Source organism: Barbus barbus, assembly GCF_936440315.1.
Source record: "Barbus barbus genome assembly, chromosome: 3".
Lineage (NCBI taxonomy): Eukaryota > Metazoa > Chordata > Actinopteri > Cypriniformes > Cyprinidae > Barbus > Barbus barbus.
Genome location: NC_136731.1, coordinates 39,937,923 through 39,959,256, shown reverse-complemented (window position 1 = coordinate 39,959,256; position 21,334 = coordinate 39,937,923). Strand labels below are relative to the sequence as shown.

The 21,334-nt window shown below is 38.7% G+C and overlaps 1 protein-coding gene across 2 annotated transcripts in view; it reads left to right on the top strand.

Moving 5' to 3' along the window:
• Positions 1–11,047: 11,047 nt before the first annotated feature.
• LOC306845596 (insulin-like growth factor 2 mRNA-binding protein 1) overlaps positions 11,048–21,334 on the top strand; it is a 34,164-nt gene continuing 23,877 nt past the window's right edge. For both annotated transcript variants that reach the window (XM_079378478.1, XM_079378479.1), the window contains exons 1-2: positions 11,048–11,702; positions 12,873–12,933. In XM_079378478.1, the coding sequence (XP_079234604.1) occupies positions 11,528–11,702; positions 12,873–12,933 (236 nt within the window). In that variant the 5' untranslated portion in view covers positions 11,048–11,527. The remainder of the gene's footprint in view (positions 11,703–12,872; positions 12,934–21,334) is intronic.

The window sequence follows — 21,334 nt, the reverse complement described above, 5'->3', positions numbered from 1 at the left end:
CCAAAATTTATTACTCACTTCTATAGAGTTTTATATTGGGTTTGTCAAAACCAAAAAAAAAATGTTTTTGATAATAGAGTTCATATATTTTTAAAACATTTTGGACTGTGACTGATTTGGACACTTAGGACTTTAATTTAAATATCTTGAGTGCAACTGTTTTGTGCAAATTAGAAAAGAAATTGGGCACAAAAAATGTTCCTTGTGTTATTTGAAACTCTCATTGATCTGACACAATCGAACCATCTGAAATGGTGGAATTAATAATGGAATACAATCCTTTTGTGTATAATGCTTGTATAAGGGACACTCCTAAAACATCATAAAACATTGTGGAGCTGTCATTAGAGGGCGGTAGTGTGTAGCTTTTGTCACCACAGACCTTGAGCCAACTGTATCATAATCAAAACAAAACTGTTAATCAGTGTGAAAGACTGAAATTACTGGAAAGTTCTGAACTGTTGATGATTTTTAAATTGCTAGATGTGCTTATAGAGGCTTTTTCCGTGTGTAAACATATATAGAATAGTTATGTAAATAACATACCATTTAAACTGGGGTGGTACCCTTTCAAAACTACTAATATGTACATTTTAGGTACTAAAATGTACTTTTAAAGTACTAATATATATCTTGTACATAATGTACAGAGATGTACATTTTAGCTTTTGCACAGTCACAGCTTTGTAACTTTTTTTTTTTGAGAGTTTTAGATCAATGTATCTGATAAAGATTCAAATTGTCTTGGAAGAAATGTTCAGCTAAAACCATCTTAATGTAACATCCCCTAACTAAAACTTTAAAACTCCTCAAAATAACAGTGACCACAAAATTACTTACAAACACATTGATAAGCACCAAAAAAGAAAGGTATGAAATTTATGTCATGGAGATTACACCTTTAACTTTACTTCTTTTTTTCTGTGCACTCCCGGGTCAAACCTGTTCTGGTGTGAAACAAATAGTTACAGGTGAAGCTAATTGACAAATCTTTGGCTCTTAATCATAGGGGAACCACTTTTGGTGCTGTATAGCACCAAATCTCGGTGCTTCAGTGTTTCTTCAGCGGTTCTTTGGCATGACTGAGGGGCTATATAGCACTGCTACCATATACAGAACCTGTTAAGCTCCTGTATGGTTCTTCAGCGGTTCTTTGGCATGACTGAGGGGCTATATAGCACTGCTACCATATACAGAACCTGTTAAGCTCCTGTATGGTTCTTCAGCGGTTCTTTGGCATGACTGAGGGGCTATATAGCACCGCTACCATATACAGAACCTGTTAAGCTCCTGTATGGTTCTTCAGTGGTTCTTCAGCGGTTCTTTGACATGACTGAGGGGCGATCTGTTAAGCTCCTGTATGGTTCTTCAGTGGTTCTTCAGCAGTTCTTTGACATGACTGAGGGGCTACCTGTTAAGCTCCTGTATGGTTCTTCAGTGGTTCTTCAGCGGTTCTTTGGCATGACTGAGGGGCTACCTGTTAAGCTCCTGTATGGTTCTTCAGTGGTTCTTCAGCAGTTCTTTGACATGACTGAGGGGCTACCTGTTAAGCTCCTGTATGGTTCTTCAGTGTTTCTTCAGCGGTTCTTTGGCATGACTGAGGGGCTATATAGCACCGCTACCATATACAGAACCTGTTAAGCTCCTGTATGGTTCTTCAGCGGTTCTTCAGTGGTTCTTCTTTGGCATGACTGAGGGGCTATATAGCACTGCTACCATATACAGAACCTGTTAAGCTCCTGTATGGTTCTTCAGCGGTTCTTTGACATGACTGAGGGGCTTCCTGTTAAGCTCCTGTATGGTTCTTCAGTGGTTCTTTGACATGACTGAGGGGCTTCCTGTTAAGCTCCTGTAAGGTTCTTCAGTGGTTCTTCAGCGGTTCTTTGGCATGACTGAGGGGCTACCTGTTAAGCTCCTGTATGGTTCTTCAGTGGTTCTTCAGCGGTTCTTTGGCATGACTGAGGGGCTACCTGTTAAGCTCCTGTATGGTTCTTCAGTGGTTCTTCAGCGGTTCTTTGGCATGACTGAGGGGCTACCTGTTAAGCTCCTGTATGGTTCTTCAGTGGTTCTTCAGCGGTTCTTTGACATGACTGGGGGGCTATATAGCACTGCTACCATATACAGAACCTGTTAAGCTCCTGTATGGTTCTTCAGTGGTTCTTCAGCGGTTCTTTGACATGACTGAGGGGCTACCTGTTAAGCTCCTGTATGGTTCTTCAGTGTTTCTTCAGCGGTTCTTTGGCATGACTGAGGGGCTATATAGCACCGCTACCATATACAGAACCTGTTAAGCTCCTGTATGGTTCTTCAGTGGTTCTTTGACATGACTGAGGGGCTACCTGTTAAGCTCCTGTATGGTTCTTCAGTGGTTCTTCAGCGGTTCTTTGGCATGACTGAGGGGCTACCTGTTAAGCTCCTGTATGGTTCTTCAGTGGTTCTTCAGCAGTTCTTTGACATGACTGAGGGGCTACCTGTTAAGCTCCTGTATGGTTCTTCAGTGTTTCTTCAGCGGTTCTTTGGCATGACTGAGGGGCTATATAGCACCGCTACCATATACAGAACCTGTTAAGCTCCTGTATGGTTCTTCAGTGGTTCTTTGACATGACTGAGGGGCTACCTGTTAAGCTCCTGTATGGTTCTTCAGTGGTTCTTCAGCGGTTCTTTGGCATGACTGAGGGGCTACCTGTTAAGCTCCTGTATGGTTCTTCAGTGGTTCTTTGACATGACTGAGGGGCTATATAGCACTGCTACCATATACAGAACCTGTTAAGCTCCTGTATGGTTCTTCAGTGGTTCTTCAGCGGTTCTTTGACATGACTGAGGGGCGATCTGTTAAGCTCCTGTATGGTTCTTCAGTGGTTCTTCAGCAGTTCTTTGACATGACTGAGGGGCTACCTGTTAAGCTCCTGTATGGTTCTTCAGTGGTTCTTTGGCATGACTGAGGGGCTTCCTGTTAAGCTCCTGTATGGTTCTTCAACGGTTCTTTGGCATGACTGAGGGGCTACCTGTTAAGCTCCTGTATGGTTCTTCAGTGGTTCTTCAGCGGTTCTTTGGCATGACTGAGGGGCTACCTGTTAAGCTCCTGTATGGTTCTTCAGCGGTTCTTCAGTGGTTCTTTGGCATGACTGAGGGGCTACCTGTTAAGCTCCTGTATGGTTCTTCAGCGGTTCTTCAGTGGTTCTTTGGCATGACTGAGGGGCTATATAGCACCGCTACCATATACAGAACCTGTTAAGCTCCTGTATGGTTCTTCAGTGGTTCTTCAGCGGTTCTTTGGCATGACTGAGGGGCTATATAGCACCGCTACCATATACAGAACCTGTTAACCTGTTAACTGTCACCCGTCCCCTCTGCGGGACACCTAAATTTACTTCACTATTTTACAATTAAATCCTAATCTAATCAAACTATACAAACGATATATCATTGGAAAGGTCTAAGACTCCTAAATATTTTTCCACCTTTTTTGTTAAAAAATTATGTAGGAAACTAATAGATTAATTTATGACAAGAGTGCACCTGAAAAATCTACATCATAACAGGAGTTCTGACATTTTTCCTAGTTGCCTTTTTCCCTATCACGCTTTAGAAATCATAAGAAATGATATAGTTGAAAACTTAAAATCTCAAAATTCATCCTTTGAAACCCATTTTAAAATCAGACATTGCATTACCATGGAAATGGTACATAACAATCATGTTACAAAATGTTTTCGTTCATGAATTATAAACATTTAAGTTTGAATAGTGCTCTATAATCTCTATGTTCAAAACTGTGAGTGACAGTTTTAAGCTCCTGTATGGTTCTTCAGTGGTTCTTTGGGGTGATTAAGGTGGTATATAGCACCACTGCCGTACTAAGAACCTGTTAAGCCCCTTTAAAGGTTCTTTACGAGCTAAAGAACCACTGTTGGTGCCGTTTAGCACCATATTTGTTGAAGAAATACAATGCAATATGGCACCTCTTAAGTCACCTCCATTTGACAAAGGTGTTGTACAGCACCTTTAAAGATATGGTGCTATATAGCACCAAAAGTGGTTCCCCTATGATTACGAGCCAAGAACCACTTTTAGTTCTATATAGCACCATTTTTTTAGAGTGTAACTGAACACAAGAAGAGCTTTGTAGTAAACTGTGATAGGCTATATATCACAATTTACTACAAAGCTCTTCCTGTGTTCCGTTATGTGCACTTTCAAGATTCATGTTTGGAATCAATTTGCTTCATTATAGGAAATTCCTATAGCCTATAAATCCGTGAAGAATTGTAGCTCTTCTTTGAAGGAACTGCCATAAATGTTTAGCCTATTTATTATAGGCTAGGGATCACCTGGTAAATGTTAAAATATTATTCATTCTAAAATTAACTTTGAAAACAGAAACTCATTGTATTTACAAGATTCGATTAACTTATCAGAAAACATGGACCCTTCATCCTTTCGAGTATTCATTAGAATGGAGTTATCTTTTTTTCTCTCTTCATATCCACATAGCCTGTATGCTGCCATAATGCCATCTATACATTTAGCCTCTGTATGATATATTTTGCATGTACCATAGTGGTCTGTTTCTTTGATGTTGTCACATGACTGCCTTATGAATAGTGACTTCTTTCAGAACAATGGCACATCTATGACAACATTTGAATGAAGGAAACCGAGGAATTTATGACAAATTTAAGTCATCAACAGCCTAAGTTCTGTTTAAAAGAAAGGTATCAGAGGAAGTCATGAGGAAAGGTTAGATGTTAAACAGATGAAAGTTGTTTCTTGATGGTCTTTATGCTTCGTGCTTTAAAATAATTATTGTGTGATATGATGGCGTTATCTGAACTACAAAATTGTTATTAGCTTATACTGAAATTAACAGTTTGAGTATCACTGCATTCATTCATTTATCAAAACGATTGATTTTCTAAGAGACATTATTCATTATGCATTATTCCTATTTAGAAACAGTCGTTTGATTGACTTTGGTCTTTCGTTATAGCAAACTGTTTATTTAATTCATACAATTATTACAAAGAGCTAAACATCTTGGTTGTTGTAACAGATTGACTTTGTACCTTTAAAACATTTAATATCTCGTTAAATACGCAGAACACAGTGAAATGATTTGATTGGGCTTGTTTACGGTTTAGGTTGGTGTATAACCTAATCTAACTTTTATTTAACTTGCAATTTATATCATTTAGTGTGCCATTTTAGTCGTTTTTAGTCTTTGTTATTTGTTTTCTTTACACGTGCTGGAAGTAAAGAACAATCTTAGCAACTGGGAAAAGATTCATAATCTAATGTGTTGCTGTGCTGGACAATTATATATGAATTAAGCACACAACGTTAACACAATATTGCGCTTTATTTTGTTGAGCTGTTTTCCAGTTTTGTCGCGTTGAACATCTCTATAAATGAAGGCTATTTAACATCTTTAAAGCTATGTCGTTGTCAGGAAGCATCGGTGTGCACTTGACCAAATAAATCAATTCAATGCAAGCTACACGAACTTTGAGTATCAGTCATGTGTAACTCTGTAGTAACATACCTGTCACATCCAAGTCACATATTATGAATGAAACGTCTGGTAAACAACACAGTTTTATATCCCACGTGATTTCAATCTGGCAGAAGCTTCATGTAAACGAAATTCATTATGGTTTGTAACCTAGCACCAATGCAATCTTTATCAGTCTTCATGGAATTTGCCCCACAATATAATGAAAATACCACTATATTCGCTTGAAATATGATATTAGATCTTATGTGAACTAATTCACTTAATGGAGCTTCATCTGGTGCATGTAGTCAACTGCAAGAAATAAATGACATAATACGCACTTAAAATGAACTTAAAACGAATAAGCAATTCTCTATGCATCTCAGTTCCTCGGAACATGCATTATCTCAAAATGCCCGCTTGGTGGAAGCAGCCACGTGCTAGTTATTGCCCTAGTGGGCATAATATACTCAAACACCAACATCTTATAGCTGTCGGTCACTTGATCTCGATTTGAGCGTTGAATATAGTTTGTAGTTTGCAGAATTGATAGGGAGAGCTGTCGATAAGTTAGATCTCTGATATGTGAGTCAACCACAGCTTGTTTCCCAGAGCGCGCGCGCGCGCTCTCTCTCTCTCAATCTCAGGCGCATTTGACACGCTTAAATGAATAAAAATAGCTTATTGTGTTATAGACGCTCAGTGGGTTAATATAACTTAAGGTTGGTGAAGAAAAACACATACTTCGATTTACGTGAACTGAAGCATGAGTCGTATATATTCAGTATAAGGACGAGGGAAATGCAATAACTGGTGAGTATAATTGTGTTCATATTGCACGCGCGGGGGTGTGTGATGTGCGTCACCAGTTTATAGGCGAAACTCTTCTCTGATTGGACACACCCTCCCCCTCTCCATTTTGTGAAAACCCGCATATTAGCTTCAAGTTGCAGGTCATAAAATCTGTTTCTTTGTCGTTCGAAAAAACGGATATCGAATATTCAATGTATCAGCATCGAGAAGTTTAATACAGTAGAGGAAGTGATGATATGAATCAGTCAGGTAGTTCAACAATAGCGCGTGCATTGAATGATGATCATTCCCTTCTTTCTTTCTTTTCTTGTTCATTTATCTCGTCTTGTTTGGTCTTATTGTACGTCAAACATTTTTTTTTAAATCTTCTTTAATTTTTTAACAAGACTTTATTTTTCAAAAAGACTTGCATGATTAATATTGCAGTGGTATTTTAGATTTTGCTGATTATTTCTTTTATTCGGGCTTGTATTGTGCGTTTAAATTGCATGCATAAATTGCATTAAAATAATTAAATTTGCTTGTGTGTTGTGCTGTTAACTATTTAGTTTTTGTTGGAAATGACTTGTCTTCATAAAAGCTTCAAATATGTTAACTTGCACACTATAATATCTTATTTACTCAAAATTTAGTGCCTTATTTTATTACAAGATTAGATCATATTTCAATTTGAGAAACTTTATTGGGAGGGGCTGGATTATGTCAAAAAATATAGGGTACTAATTATTTATCTCTGGAATTGTATGTAAATAAAACACTGCTTGTAATATAATTTATTTATTTGCACACAGCATTTAAATGAAATATTTTTATAAACCCACATTTGTGTGTGTGTGTGTGGGTTGCATCAACAGGTTTTAAAGGGACATCTATTTTAAAAAGATCTAGTTTAGATGTTTTTACAAACTGGAAATATTTTTAGATATGGGTTTATACATATTATTGGAAATAAAAAACAACAACACTGTTTCAGTACACACTAAACATACTGCTGGGTGTGCATTTTGGTTTACTGATTAGATTAATAAATCTGGATTTACAGGATTTTACAAACACAGATTATATTGTGTTATTGCTAAAACAGCAGAGAGGGTCTCACATCATTTGAGTGGCATTATGGGAAATGACAGGGAACTGCCAATCTTTCTCCAAGAGGGCAGAAATAACATCACGCTTTGCCAGTATTTAAATAGTCCAAACATGCTTTTGAACAGATGCTGTATGAGACAAATGTAACAGGTTGTCAAAATAAATAAAACTATTTTCATGGGTTTATGTTGGAATTGTTAATGTTCCTTATTCTAAGGTAAGAGGGAAAACAAAAATGTCTATCTTTGAGAACTTTAAATCAGATTTGGTTCTGCTGTTATTTTTGTTCTTGCAAAAGTATGCACATACCTCCTCAAACTATGAGGATTTATTTTTGTAACATTTGTGTTCTTGCATGAAAATAACCAAAATGACTAATATTTAAAATGGATCAAATTCTCTGTTAACTGTTTGGTTTAAAGAAGTTAAGTGCTACTTAAATATCCAATATCTAAAAGTTATCAGACACTCGTGGTATTTTTATTTCTAAGTTTATTTCATCTAATTGTTCTTAGTCAGATTTAATTAAGGATTAATTATCAAAATGATTTGTTTTCAGATTCAGTCAATTTATTACATTTAATTTAGAATTGATTAAAAACAATGAAAAGTTAATAAAAATAGTAAAGATCTATCAGTTCCTTCCATGATGAGAATTGCCCATAGATGCATGAAGATCCAAAAGAAGCAAGAAAACAAATGTGGAAGCAGCATTCAAGGAAAACATAAGTAATGAAGTCTTTCCCTCTTGCACTCTTAGACCTTCTTCTGAAAAAGCTTTTAGGTGATCATGTGGGTTGCAGAAATATGCATACTAATCTGTCTTTCTTGTGATGAAAAAAAAAAAAAAAGAAAATCTATTTTGGGTTATATTAAAAAAACTTTAGGTCTAATTTTGTATAATAATAATCATACAATAAAAAGTAATTTACATGCAATAATGTTGTATTCCTGTCCCTATAGAGTGCATTTCCACAATGACAGAGTATTGTTGTGGCTATAGGTTTTTTGTAGTTATGCAACATTTCTCACTTTTTTATATGTAAAGAGTCTGATTAAAAATGCATATCCACCGATTACATAAAAAATAATGATTAACTGTCTTTGTTTATTTCAGCTACGGTCCATTTCCATGTTTAGGTCTGACCTTGCCTCTGCTCTCCAATATGCAAATGTTGCTTTCCAAATATTAGCAGTTTGAAAAGATCCTAAGAATTACAGCAGAAACTTGCCTTACAATTACATATGTAGGTAAGGCAATCAGAGGATGCTGAACTATATGGGGCCAGACCAAAAATAACTTCAGCTTTGTTTATCAGGTTTAATTGTGTTACTTTCTTCCTGATTTTTTTGTTACACCATTCATTATTTTCTCCAAAAAGTATCCTCTAGTTACTGAAATCAACTGAAAAGCATGTAAACTGTAAATAAACATTTTGTCACTATTCTTAGTCATTCTTGCTTCTTTTGAGAACTTCCTTCCCACCACGCTTTGTTCCTCTGAGTAAGACCCAGAGCCTTATTGCGAAATGCAACATGACGCAAAAGAAAACAAAGCACTTGTTCATATTCTATAGTATCTAATTCTACAATAAAATAATTATTTAGTATAATAAGCATAACACTTTGTAAGGAATTTCAAGAAACAGTTTTCACTGATGCACCATCAAACTCCTAAATTCCTTGTAGTCCTGGATGAGCTCCATGCCTGTGGTCCCCCTCACCCGGAAAAGAGATGCCCTACCCCCACACCAGCTATTCCTCATCCCCCTCACAGTGTGTGGTCAGGTCACAATCTCAAATCTCAGTCCCTCTTAAACTCACAGGGGGTTGTATTGACATGCCAATTCCTTCACAGGACCACAAAGTGCACCCCCATGCAACATTTACTGAGTGTAACAGGACTATGAAAAGAAATTCATATCTCATGCAACGCACAAGATGACGACTTTCTGCGGCTTTGCACGTTTTTTGTTGCTTTTAATAGAATACAGGCTACACATGCATTTGACCTAGTAACTTTAAAGCTACTGACACAAATAACAAAACAACAGTGGTTAGACAGAGGCCATCGGATCAGTGACCTCTTTATCTCTTAGTAGATCTATAGCATGTCAGCTGGTGTAGCTGCAGAGATGTGCAACTCAATCTGTTCAAATTCATATACACCTAATAGAGTGCATTGCCTACGAATGGCCTTGAGGCATGACGTTTATGCATTGTGGTGAATGAACGTAAAATTAAGAAGTGCAATCCTCAAAGCAGCCTTTATTTACATTGTAGTAAACCTTGGCGAGAGACCCTCAAGATCCGTGCATACGTGCGTGAGGGAATAGCCTACTTTATATTTATCCAGACATTAAAAAGGCAAAGTGATTAATCAGACGTGTTACACAGTTCGGATATGCACACAACTACGCCTCTTTAGTCAACTCATCGTGATCATTCTTGAATGAAGACATCCTTGCGAAGTTGTGCTTAGTTACTGAAGGAGCCCATCGTGTCTGATTTAAAACACGAGGGAAGCTCTGCGCTTGTTTCATTAAGCACTTTGGTCGAAATACACTTCATTACGCATCACTACGGACCCTTGCGAGATGTGAATCACTTCTCACTCTTGCTGTATTGAACGGGAAGCCATTTTCTCACAGAGAGCCGGTGTACTGCCGCCACGTGTACAATTTGAGAGCCACGTTAACAAAAGTAACCGCTTGACATTTCCATCTGATTTGCGTTTAACTCATTTGAATGGGGATTTGAGGTCAGATTTTTCAGACCCAAGTATACCGCTGAAAATATCCTCGCTCGCAATGAAACATATCATACACAGCGAGCGTGCGCACACAATAGGCAATGCAACAGTTGCTCACTTCCTGTTGGTAGGCGGTATCCCCTAGGCTAGGCCCTGCTTTCTCAACACCCCAGTTGAATCAGTTGTTGGACCTTCTCGTGCCTCGGTTTGGCGCAACATGGAGGTGAGCACGAGACCTTTAGAGATCTGTGGAAATCTGTCTCGCTGCTGGAGCTGGCCTGTTAAACTTCAACTGGATTCTGCGTTCCCCGCGCAGCAAGTTCCCAAGAGCCGAATTAAAAAGGCGTTTCAATAAAACCATGCATTGAATATGTGTGTCACTGCTTAGTATTTACTCCACCTCAAAAATGTTTGCCATAAATTTTGGTTGTAAAACGACTAATTAAATATTTTACTTCACCGCCCTGGTCGTGACCCACAGCTAACAATGCCATAATGCGTTTCATGATCAACTTTAGCCACTCGCGTAATTGCAAGCGAGTATAAAAAGGGCAAGGATAAGGAAAAGCAGCCGAGCAACAATCACAGAGGGGTTGCACTTATACGTAGAAACTCTTAAAATTGAAAATTATAGTAAATGGCCTTTGGTCCTGTATATGGCGTCTCGTTGGAAACTCTTGCAAATGCAGAAACATAAGGTTAAAAGAAAACGTGGCGTTGAGCGCATAAGTAAAACTGGAGCATGTGTGGGCTTTTATGAATCTGTGTGCACGGCAGAGCATATACGGAGCAATGTACAGAAAACGTTCCTGTCTTTCCAAGCACAGCTTGAGAGAGAGAGAGAGCGCGGAGGACCGCCCTCTTCCCTAGCTACTCTGAGACCACGTGGTTTCTTCTTTGCAAACAAAAAATTTTAGTAAATTCGACTCTGTTTTAGAGGCGGTGCCATCGCCAAGCGGTAGGATCTGTGTGACAGTGCAGGGTACAGCTTTAGGTTGAGGGGCAGCGAGAGGAAAGGATTTCTCCCGATCCTGCTATATACTCCATCGTAACAAACATCAGCTTAATTCAAACTGCTATCATTTCTACACCGTGCTGGGAATTCGCGAAGGTTGCTACAGTGAAGAATATTTACCACTCGCCTGCAGGACTTAATCAGACTACAACGATACTGTTAGTCGAACTTTCCCCTTTTTATTTTGGATTGTCTTGCAGTTTGATTTTTTTTTTCCTCCCCGTTTTTAATTCCAACCGGCTGACATCTACATGATTTTATAATCTGCGGGTGTCTTAGTGCCTTTTTCCAAAATTAAGAGCGTTTTGCCGAAAAGTTTTATTTTAATTTCTGTTTTTTTGGGGGGAGCGTTACAGTTTTCACGATGAACAAGCTATATATTGGAAATCTCAATGAAAACGTGACCGCAGAGGACTTGGTTAAAACCTTTGAAGATTACAAGATCCCATACTCAGGACAGTTTCTCATGAAAACTGGCTATGCGTTTGTTGATTGCCCAGACGACCAATGGGCAATGAAAGCGATTGAAACATTTTCTGGTGAGTAAATTGATTTTAATGGGCCTTTCGTTACCGGTTTGCCTCTTCGCCGGTTTTCTTTCGTAACTTACCCTGGTTAACCTCCCATAAGTGTTTGGCTTGTTTATAATTCAAATTCTACTGTTTTGCTGGGGATCTCGGGTTAATTGTGAAAATGAATCAGTGTTTCTACTTTTTGCCATTGAAGTCAGGGCAATGTAAGGCTCTATAGTGCAAAGGTGCCTGAGATAATGAACTTTTAAGAGCCGAGGGGTTTACAGACACTAAAACCATTCATGCACACATCAACCACGACTTTACTTTTTTTGCTCTGACAGGTTTAAAACGTGCAGTGTATTCCACTTTAGCAAATAACTATGCGTTTAGTCTACTGTAGGACGTGGTTCTCCTAAGCTCGGTCTTTAGGTTTAGTCCAGCCTACCCCGGCACAGCTATAGAATCAGGTCTCACCCCTCCCCCTTTTGGCTAATAGGCCAGTGGAGCTAAAATGAAACATGTTTCGTGAAGCTCCTATTGAGTTAACAGGCATAATGCTGAGGGATACCTTCTTGTCTTCAACACACCCGACCATGTAGCATGCTCATATGCTGACTTTAACAATGCAGTTTCAATGCATCTGTCCCACTGACCACAAAATATGGTTCTCCACATATGTAGCATGTGCTCTATATAGCACGAAGGTCGCCATGCCGATAAGGATCCAGTTAAGACTATCCACCACATGAAGTCACGGTTAATATTAATTCATCTTCAGCTGTTCTTTTTATCGCCATATGCCTCTAGGTCTCAACTAGACACGAACAACAAATAATAGCCTACACATATGGATTCTGTCATGCAGTTGACGCAAATAGCTTGTGTAGCCCTGAGTAGTGAACCTTGAAAGCGTCCTAAGAATTTTGTCATTTATTTATTTTTAAGTTTAATTACTTTTATATAGCCTACACCCACCCTTGTTCGAACCCAACACCTCAAAAGCTCGTTTAGGCCTTTCGCAACGCAAGTTATAAAGTAAAAATATGCATATAGAAATATTCGAGGCACACATTTATGTTTTAGTTTTAAAGTTGGCTTGGATTTATGAGGGCCATTTAAGTAAGCTGTGGTCTCATTTTGTGAGTGGGGTACAAAAAATTTAAAAAAAAAAAAAAAAATTCTTTCTTTTTCCAGGTAAAGTGGAACTTCACGGCAAACGAATTGAGGTCGAACATTCTGTCCCTAAGAAGCAGAGGTATTTGCTTTCTCTTGATAGTTCGACAGTTGTTTTCTTACTGTATTGTATAAAAGCTGAATGTTTGTATGTCGTGCTGTGGATGTTACAAATGTGTGTACTGTGTAAGCTGGATCTCGCTGTGTGGTTAAATTGCTGTTTGGTTGTAACAGTTAAGTAGTTGTTACTTTTTAAGGGTCTATCTCTGTAAGTGAATATTCTTTGTTTCTCTTCACGTGACGGATGGTATAGTGCTTGGATGTTCAAAGTGGCATATGCTCGTAGCATTACACCACGTGCTGTTACACTCACACTTACTACAGCGCTATATGGCAGTCGTCTCCACGTTAGGCATATGCGTGCATATTTGTCAAACATGTAATAATGCTGGTCTCCGTGTCATTTCAATCACCTTTTCCCTGTTGATTAGGCTTTGGCCTACTGTAAGGCCTAGGCCTCGGTGCTTGATTCGTTTAAACAATTCATGCAACACTGATTTAGTTTTCTAGCCCGCTGTGGTTTTAAAAGCTGCTACACCATGGTCGTTCGTACGTTTGTTCGGATATTTAAAGGGTAGCCTTTGTAGGGAACGCTTCTTCAGGTCAGCGCTGGAGAAACAAAGCATGACTATATTCCATAAACTACAATTTGAAATATTTGTCTAAATGATCATTTATCCGTGTTTCTGCCGATAGTTTTGAGTAAATGTGGATATGAGCGTGCAACTTTTGAAATGATCTTCAGAAATGTATTTATTTGTGTTGTGGGGAGTTTGCATGGCGCGCAGAAGACTGTTTATGTGGAACAAAAAGGTCTCCCCCTTCGTCCCCACCCAGCTCAACTCTCCTTCTTACCTCTTTACACCCTAAACGCATTTTTTTCACAACCACCCGAGCTACACCTGTTAACCTGGCGTATAACTCGATGGTATATTGTTTTAAAACGTTGCATCCTATATAGTATAACGATAGTGTGTGTTAAATAACACAAATACATAATTTGCAGTGAATATTTTAAATTCTGCTGCTCATATACGCTTCAATAATTTTGCTGTAGGTACAGATGACACCTTTACGTTGTTTTGATGGCCGCTTTCTAATAAGTTGAACCAGTTCGCCTGGTTTACGCGTTTCAGTGTGAACGTGTGGTTTGCATATTTAATATTACACTGCACGTATGGTATAGCTGTTTTTGAATTATTATTTATTTTTTTGCATGTGTGTGTCCAAATATCCTGATAAAGCGGAATTTTAATAAAATAACCATGAATTAATTTGTAACAGATATTTTTAATAGACTTTAATGGCATACGTTGTGATCAGTGTTGGGAGGCCAACGGTACACTGATAGTATGACACGTGGTCGCCATCAGTGTGAGGAGTAACCAACGTCAGCAATTGAGAAAATGGCGTACAATGTATCCCTCTGTCGAAGGCTCCATTTGAAAACACTGGGGCATTAACATGAATGGCTGCAAATGCATATTTACAAATTAATTTGATAGCGCCATGTAAACAGTTTACTAATCCGTGAACTAACCCTTAATATAATTGCTAGGTGAGGTATTTTAGCTAAAAAATACGTTTTGCACTTAAACACACCTATTTTGCCATTTACGTTTATACTTAAGGAACTTTTTCCCCTCTCTGTGTTGCTATGATAATTGTAGAATTCTCATAGTCTGCTCCGGTGTGACGCTGTGTGGTTCTTTTGAGTTGAAAATTCCATTTAACCAGAACGCACGCACGCGCGCGCACACATACACAACACAACCAGAGTTGTGGAAAATGCATTAGAAATGTTAATTAGGGTGGAACTGTTACTCGTCGCCATTTTGATAAACGTCTTTGTGCGGCTGGCCTCTGAGGTGCGGGACTTTAAAAAGCAGCGTACACCCCCAGGTCAGCATATATGTTGATTTGACCCTTTGTTGTGTTGTATGCGTATGTGCTGGTGGAATTGTGACTCTGTCCAATTCAAATATATTTAGCTTAATTTGTGCATGGACGCATTTCAGTTGCTTCAGGTTTTATGTGTTGCTTTGGAGAAGTGTGAATGTAGGATGAGTAACAAGATTTGGGGTGGGGTAGAGGGTCAGAACAGCTCCTTTCCTATTGTGCAAACCCCTTATGTTTGGTAACGTTATGGGTCTGTCTTATGCAATGCTCACAAGTAAAATTAGAAAGAGGTCTTATTGTTGAAAATCAACAAATAATTAAAACTTGTCAAAACATCAAGACCAGCAAAAGCTGATATCAAGAGCATTTTTATTCAGTTGTTTAAAGTGATATGCATGTAAAGTAGTTGTTGGTAAAACTGACATTGAATGTGTGCAAAGAATACAGTGAAGACCATAGAGGGTGTAGTGAGTAAGCCATAATGTTTTGTGCATAGAGCTGTGTGGGCGGCTCCACGTCTCACGCCTTGAGTTTCTCCCTGCTTTATGTAATGTTGCATTGGTGTGACGGGGCCATTTGCAATGGCTTGATGGGCCACTTTTGAAGTCCTTAGGCAGGAGAGATTTAGAGACATGGGGAAGAGCCACACCTTTATGACAATACCGGGTGTTAAAAGTGTAACAATGGCCCTTCCCCCTTCTTCCAGATGCTCCCTTCCCCTTGTAAGCACCTATCAAGGTCCAGAAAGCAACGTTTTTTTTGCTGCAACATTTTGTTGCTCTCTCTCTCAAAAAAACATAACAGTAGGGATGAATATTGACAAATTGTGGCAGAGGCTAATTCTTTGTGCACTGAATAATGCAGTAGCGAAGTAGTGCTAGAGGCCAGTGTGGTGGAAGCCGTTGGTATAGAACTGCAATAGAAATATATTTTTTAAAAATTGCAATAAGAACGTACTTTGGGAAACGTGAACTGGAATGTATTTCCAAAATGGCAGTCTAAAGTAATGTAGCTGCTCATCTGACTGTATGTGTGTATTTGTGAGTGGTAGGGAAAAATTGTGTTACTGAAGTGAAAACTGACTTCAGGTTTATTGATAAATAGTGAAGGGGAAGACCTGTTGAGGTGTGTGTAGTAGTTTCTTCCCGTTGAGCTGTTTTTGTCTCATGTTATTCTGTATTGAGACCGTATGCTGTTGATTTTTCTTTCAAGTGCTCAATTTTGTTGAAAACAAGAGTTCGTCATTTACCACGGGCCATGTTTGCTGTCAAATCCATAGTGGTTAAAATAATAAATCAAAAATATAATTTTAAAGAGCAACTAAAAATTAATTGTCTGCTATCTTGCAATTTAGAGAGCGCTGTAAATAGCCAGCTTTTTTAAAATAATACACCCAATATCTAACAAATGCTTTGGTTGCTTTGACTGAAGGAAAAACCTACAGGCTTACAGCAGGGCTGAAATAACAGCAGTTTTGTAGAAGTAACACCTAAGTAAAGATTTGTGCATTTAAAGTAGCTACGTCTCAGACCTTTGCAAAGTGGATTCAGAGAAAAAAGGGGGGAAAAAAGAAAGCTTCAGCTTTGAATCGAATCGCAGTGTTTCGCCGGGTAAATAAACGAGCGTGTTGCAATTGCATGCTCAGGCAGTCTGAAGCCACACTTGCCTGCTCTGTCCTCTCTCTCTTGCTCCCTCCCTCCTTTTCTCTCTGTCCTTTTCTCTCCATCTCCGCTTGTGATTGTAGTACTACAGAAGGCAGGGGGAGGGGTTTTTACGAAGAAGGAGGTGCGACCAATCGGGGGCCAGGAACACCTGTGTGCAGTTTCTCAGAAGCAGTTGACGGTGCGTTCTCATTCTTCCTCGCTCGCTCTCTCTCTTTCTCCCAGCAGCGTGCTTGCTTGAGTGTAGTTTTTCCCTTTTCTTTTCCTGGCTTGCACTTTTGCTCTCTTCCTCTCTTTGTCCTTCTGTATTGCATAGGCTGTCTTTCCTTCTGCTGCGAGACAACATGCATTTTTGATTGATTCCCACATTTGCAGAATGTGCAGAACGTGCAGGCAGTCTTGTCAGTTTGGTCATATGATGTGCTATTCGCAGGGCTTGCCTGAGCAGGAAGAGGGAGGAGAGGAGGAAAGATAAGAGGAGAAGAGGAGAGGAGGGGGTGGGGATCGAGGAGGGAATGCACAGCAGCACTTGTGGGCTTCCTTTTTTCTGCTGTTACTCGATTCTCTCAAAACGACCGTTGTTTTGAACAGGGGAAATAGAAGGACGAGGGACAAAGGGAAGAATGCTCATAGCACATAGACATGGTGAAAATGTGAAAGTTAATTGTGCGCTGTGCCTTTAAGAGCACCCCTCCCATTTTAACCCCTTACCAACATGTCCTCTTCTCTCCCCCTTTCCCTATTTTGAACCATCTGTGCTGTGTTTTTTGAAAAGGATCGAAGTCCCTTTACCTCAGCTTTGGACTAGCATTCAGTACCACAAGCACGTTCACACCCTCAAAGGCTTTTACACAAAAAATGGGCTACAATACATGATAAAAATGAGTGTATGTATATTTATTAGAGATATGTCTCCTAATAAACACTTTTGATGTTCGTTGAGAGTTGGATCAATAGTGTTGGTAAAACCTAATTCTTGTTCTGGTCAAATGGAGAATAAGAGCATTCTTTCTCTCCTTGTCCGTTGATAACATTTGTGACACGAGGCTTCAGAAACCCTCTCTCAAAGATGAATATATTCACCACAGAGGCTTGCTGTCACAAGGCAGCGTGAACAGGTGGATGGGACTTGGCTTGAAGTTCAAATCATTGGTTGGCGCCATTTTGCAGCATGGCTGCCCAAGTTGTTGTGGAACGGGTTTCAGGGTCTCGCCTGATTCAGATTTCTTAATTTTTTGCAGCATATCTAAATGATTAAATTTTGGCTCTAATTTAGAACATTTACATATTTTTATTTAAATTGTAAACACTGAATAAATTCGACTTCTGTTGTGGCACGTCACGTTATGTTCAAACTGTTGACTTTTCTCCAAAAAATGGTGCCATTCGTGCTTCTTTGACAGGCTTGACATCCTGGATGAGAATTACTTGTGAATTCTCAAGCGTACATTTTTTAACCTAACCTTGTTGTTTTGTTTTGAACGTTCAGATAGCATTGTGGGTATTTCTACAGAGTGCAGTGGGACAGTCTAGATGTGCGTGTAGGTCTGTGTTGTTATTTTTTTAGTGTCTGTGTGTGGGAGGGGATGTGAGACTAGGGGTGTTTCCCAAGGGGAAAAAAAGTTCATGGTGGTTTACCCCTCTGAAGTATGGGCCCCCTGTTTGCCCCATGCCCCCCAATGACTCTTTATTTCTGTGGTGAACAGGCTGTTCTGAAGGCGTCGCCATGATAAACACTGGTGAACGGGGGTGCCCCTTGAACTCAAAATTCTTTACATTTTTCTTTCTCCTTTTTTCCCCCAAATGGACCAGTGAACATGAATTGAGCGCCTGGGTCATAGTGTATATGATGTCGACTGAATGTTGACACAAGTGACTTGAACTGATTAATATTCATTCAATTGCATATTTAAATGGACGCTCTGCTTGTTAAGGAGTGAAATAAATGAGCGTGTTCCAAATTGGTTTTGTTGCACTGTAAATAATGAAGCTATTTTGCACATTGTTCTTCCGCAGGATGTGTGTTAATGCTGCTGGCTTAAATTCCTGCAAATCAAGCACAACAATTGAAATGTTTATTATTCTACATATTGCCATTATTTTCTATTCACCCCGTTACATTTTTGAGTGAATATTGTTAAAACTGAAATGAAGTTAAAGATAACTGCTAGCTAGATGTTGGTTTCCCCTTACTTTGTTTGCTTTTTTGTATTAGTGTTAGTTGAAAGAGTTAGCCTGTATTTTTAGTTACTCGTTCATATACTTTGCCTTTGCAATTAAATTAAGGTATACAGGTCTCTCAAATCTATCCAGTATTTCCTGACTCGCACCTCATTTCTGTGGAGTTGGGTTATAATAGAAGAAAACTGTCCACCATCATAGGATGGTGAAAATTAGGCTTGTGACATTTTTATGTGGCTCATAATGATTTCTTGTGATGCCTGCATGGTGTCATCTTCCAGCACCAAAAAACCCCAACTTTTCTACCATACAAGCTGCTCTTAATAGCTGTACTCTTTTAGTGAATTGATTGAGCATATAATTGTTCATTGCACCTACAAATAATTAGAAACTAAATTAATTAGGTTGCATTTGTTTTCGTACATTGCACCGTAACCGAAACGGAGAATTATTTGAAAGCTCTTTCTCTCTGTTACATTAATAATTCAAAAGGAGAAAAATCCCGGAAAATTTAAAAATGAGGATATGACTCAAGTCCTACAGAATCACATTACTGCTGGATTAATCATCGCAAGAACGTTACACCACGTATTAGAACAGGGAAGATGTAGCTTATTTTCACTTTAGTGACCATCTCCCCTCTGTCTTTGTATGTATAAATATGTATGTTTTAGAGAGCTGTGTGCCAGCAAATTATTAATTGGATGCTGACCCGCCATTGCTAGCTCAAACCGAATAAACAGAACATTTTGTAAGTGTAAAACTCTACTCTTGGAGTCGGGATTAAATGCAAATTCACTATCTATTTTGTAAATGCATGTTATTAATCCAACCTGATCACACCCAGGTGAAAAACAAGTGCACTTCCATAATGTACTTAAAGTGCTCTGTTTTTGTACTTAATATACTAAAAAGGATTCTTTAGTACTTCTTAAGATCATCTAAGTGTACTCAACTGTGCTATTTTGGAACGCCATGAATATGAACTAAAATGCAGTTTTATCTCTGTATTAAAAAAAATTTAGTTAGTCACCACTTGTAAGTGTACTAGTGTATGAAAGATGCTTCAAGTGTACTACAAGTGGTAACTCATTTTTTAGTATGTTATGATAGTATGTTAAAACTGCATTTTAGGTCATATTCATGGTGTCTCAAAATAGCACAGTTGAGTACACTTAAGTTTATCTTAAGAAGTATTAAAGAATCATTTTTAGCATATTAAGTACAAAATTAGTGCGCAAAAACAGAGCACTGTAAGCACATTATGGAAGTGCACTTGTTTTTCACCTGGGCATGAAAGTGCATATAAATATTATGCCAAATAACGAAAAAATGAAAACTTGTGGTATTGATATGCAAAAATGGACTTTGGCGTGTATATACTACGCAATGAGTAGGATTAAGGTTGTGGGGTAGATGCGTATCATATGCACGCCAAACACGTTCGTATCATATATAACCCAAAGTCCATTTTTGCGTATCAATACCACGAGTTTCTGTTTTTATTTGCTATAATATTTATACGCATTTTCCTGAGATCGGGTTGGATTTATAACATGCACTTACAAAATAGATGGTGAAGTTGCATTTAATTCTGACTTTAAGAGTAGAGTTTTACAAAATGTTCTGTTTATTCGGTTTGAGCTAGCAATGGCGGGTCAGCATTCAATTAATAATTTGCTGGCACACAGCTCTCTAAAACATACATTGCATACATTATAAAAATGCATACAATACATACAAAGGCAGAGGGGAGATGGTCACTAAAGAGAAAATAAGCTACATTCCCATCTTCCCTTCCTTATTCATCTTATGATTCATCCATGCAGTTTCATTTAAAAAAAAAAAGTTTACCTGCAATTTTTAATAATTTATCATAACTGGGTTTTCCAGTGAAATGGCATGCATACTTGTTTCCAGACATTTTGTCCACTTGCACCGTGCAGATGAGTTCAGTGCTCACATTTCAAAATCTATTTTTTTTGTACTTTCTGATAAATCATTCCACTTGAATGTACGACATGGGGAAGAAAAGCTTGATCAATGCTTCAGTTACATCTCAACTTTAATATTTGTTTGCATTAAGATCGAATTAGTTTAGTTTTGATTTTTAATTTGATTTGTTTGTAACGTTCAATCTGTTCGCTTCATATTAGCGAGGTCCACATATTTCTTTAAGTTCTTGTAGCAGTATTACAGCTAGCATTTAACTGTCAATATAAATGAACAAAATCAGAAGTTTGCAGTTGTTTAATGGCTTAATTTAGTTGAAAATTCACCATAGGTGTAGAAGCATGACAGTGACAGAGAACGTACATGGCTTGTTCATGTCTTTACCCCTTTCTCCTTCATGAGGCCATAGAGACCAGTCAACACTGTTCTTCTCTTTTATGCTATTTTCTCTCTGTATCCCTCTTCCTCCCCCTCCCCCTCTTCCTCCACATTGCAATTCCCTCCTTACCGAGTCCAAATCACTTAAAATGGAGCCTGTAGATCACATGGCCTCGTAACAGGCATGTGCTGGTATGGTCATGCTATCCCCCTTCACACACACGCATGCATTTTAAAAGCGTAGAAAGGGGGGAGGGGCTGGCAACACCCCCCTCAGACATACATGGAGTCATACCTTCCTTTTGCAGTGTAGAACGAAGGCCTTCTCAGGCGGAGGAGAGCCGCCATGTG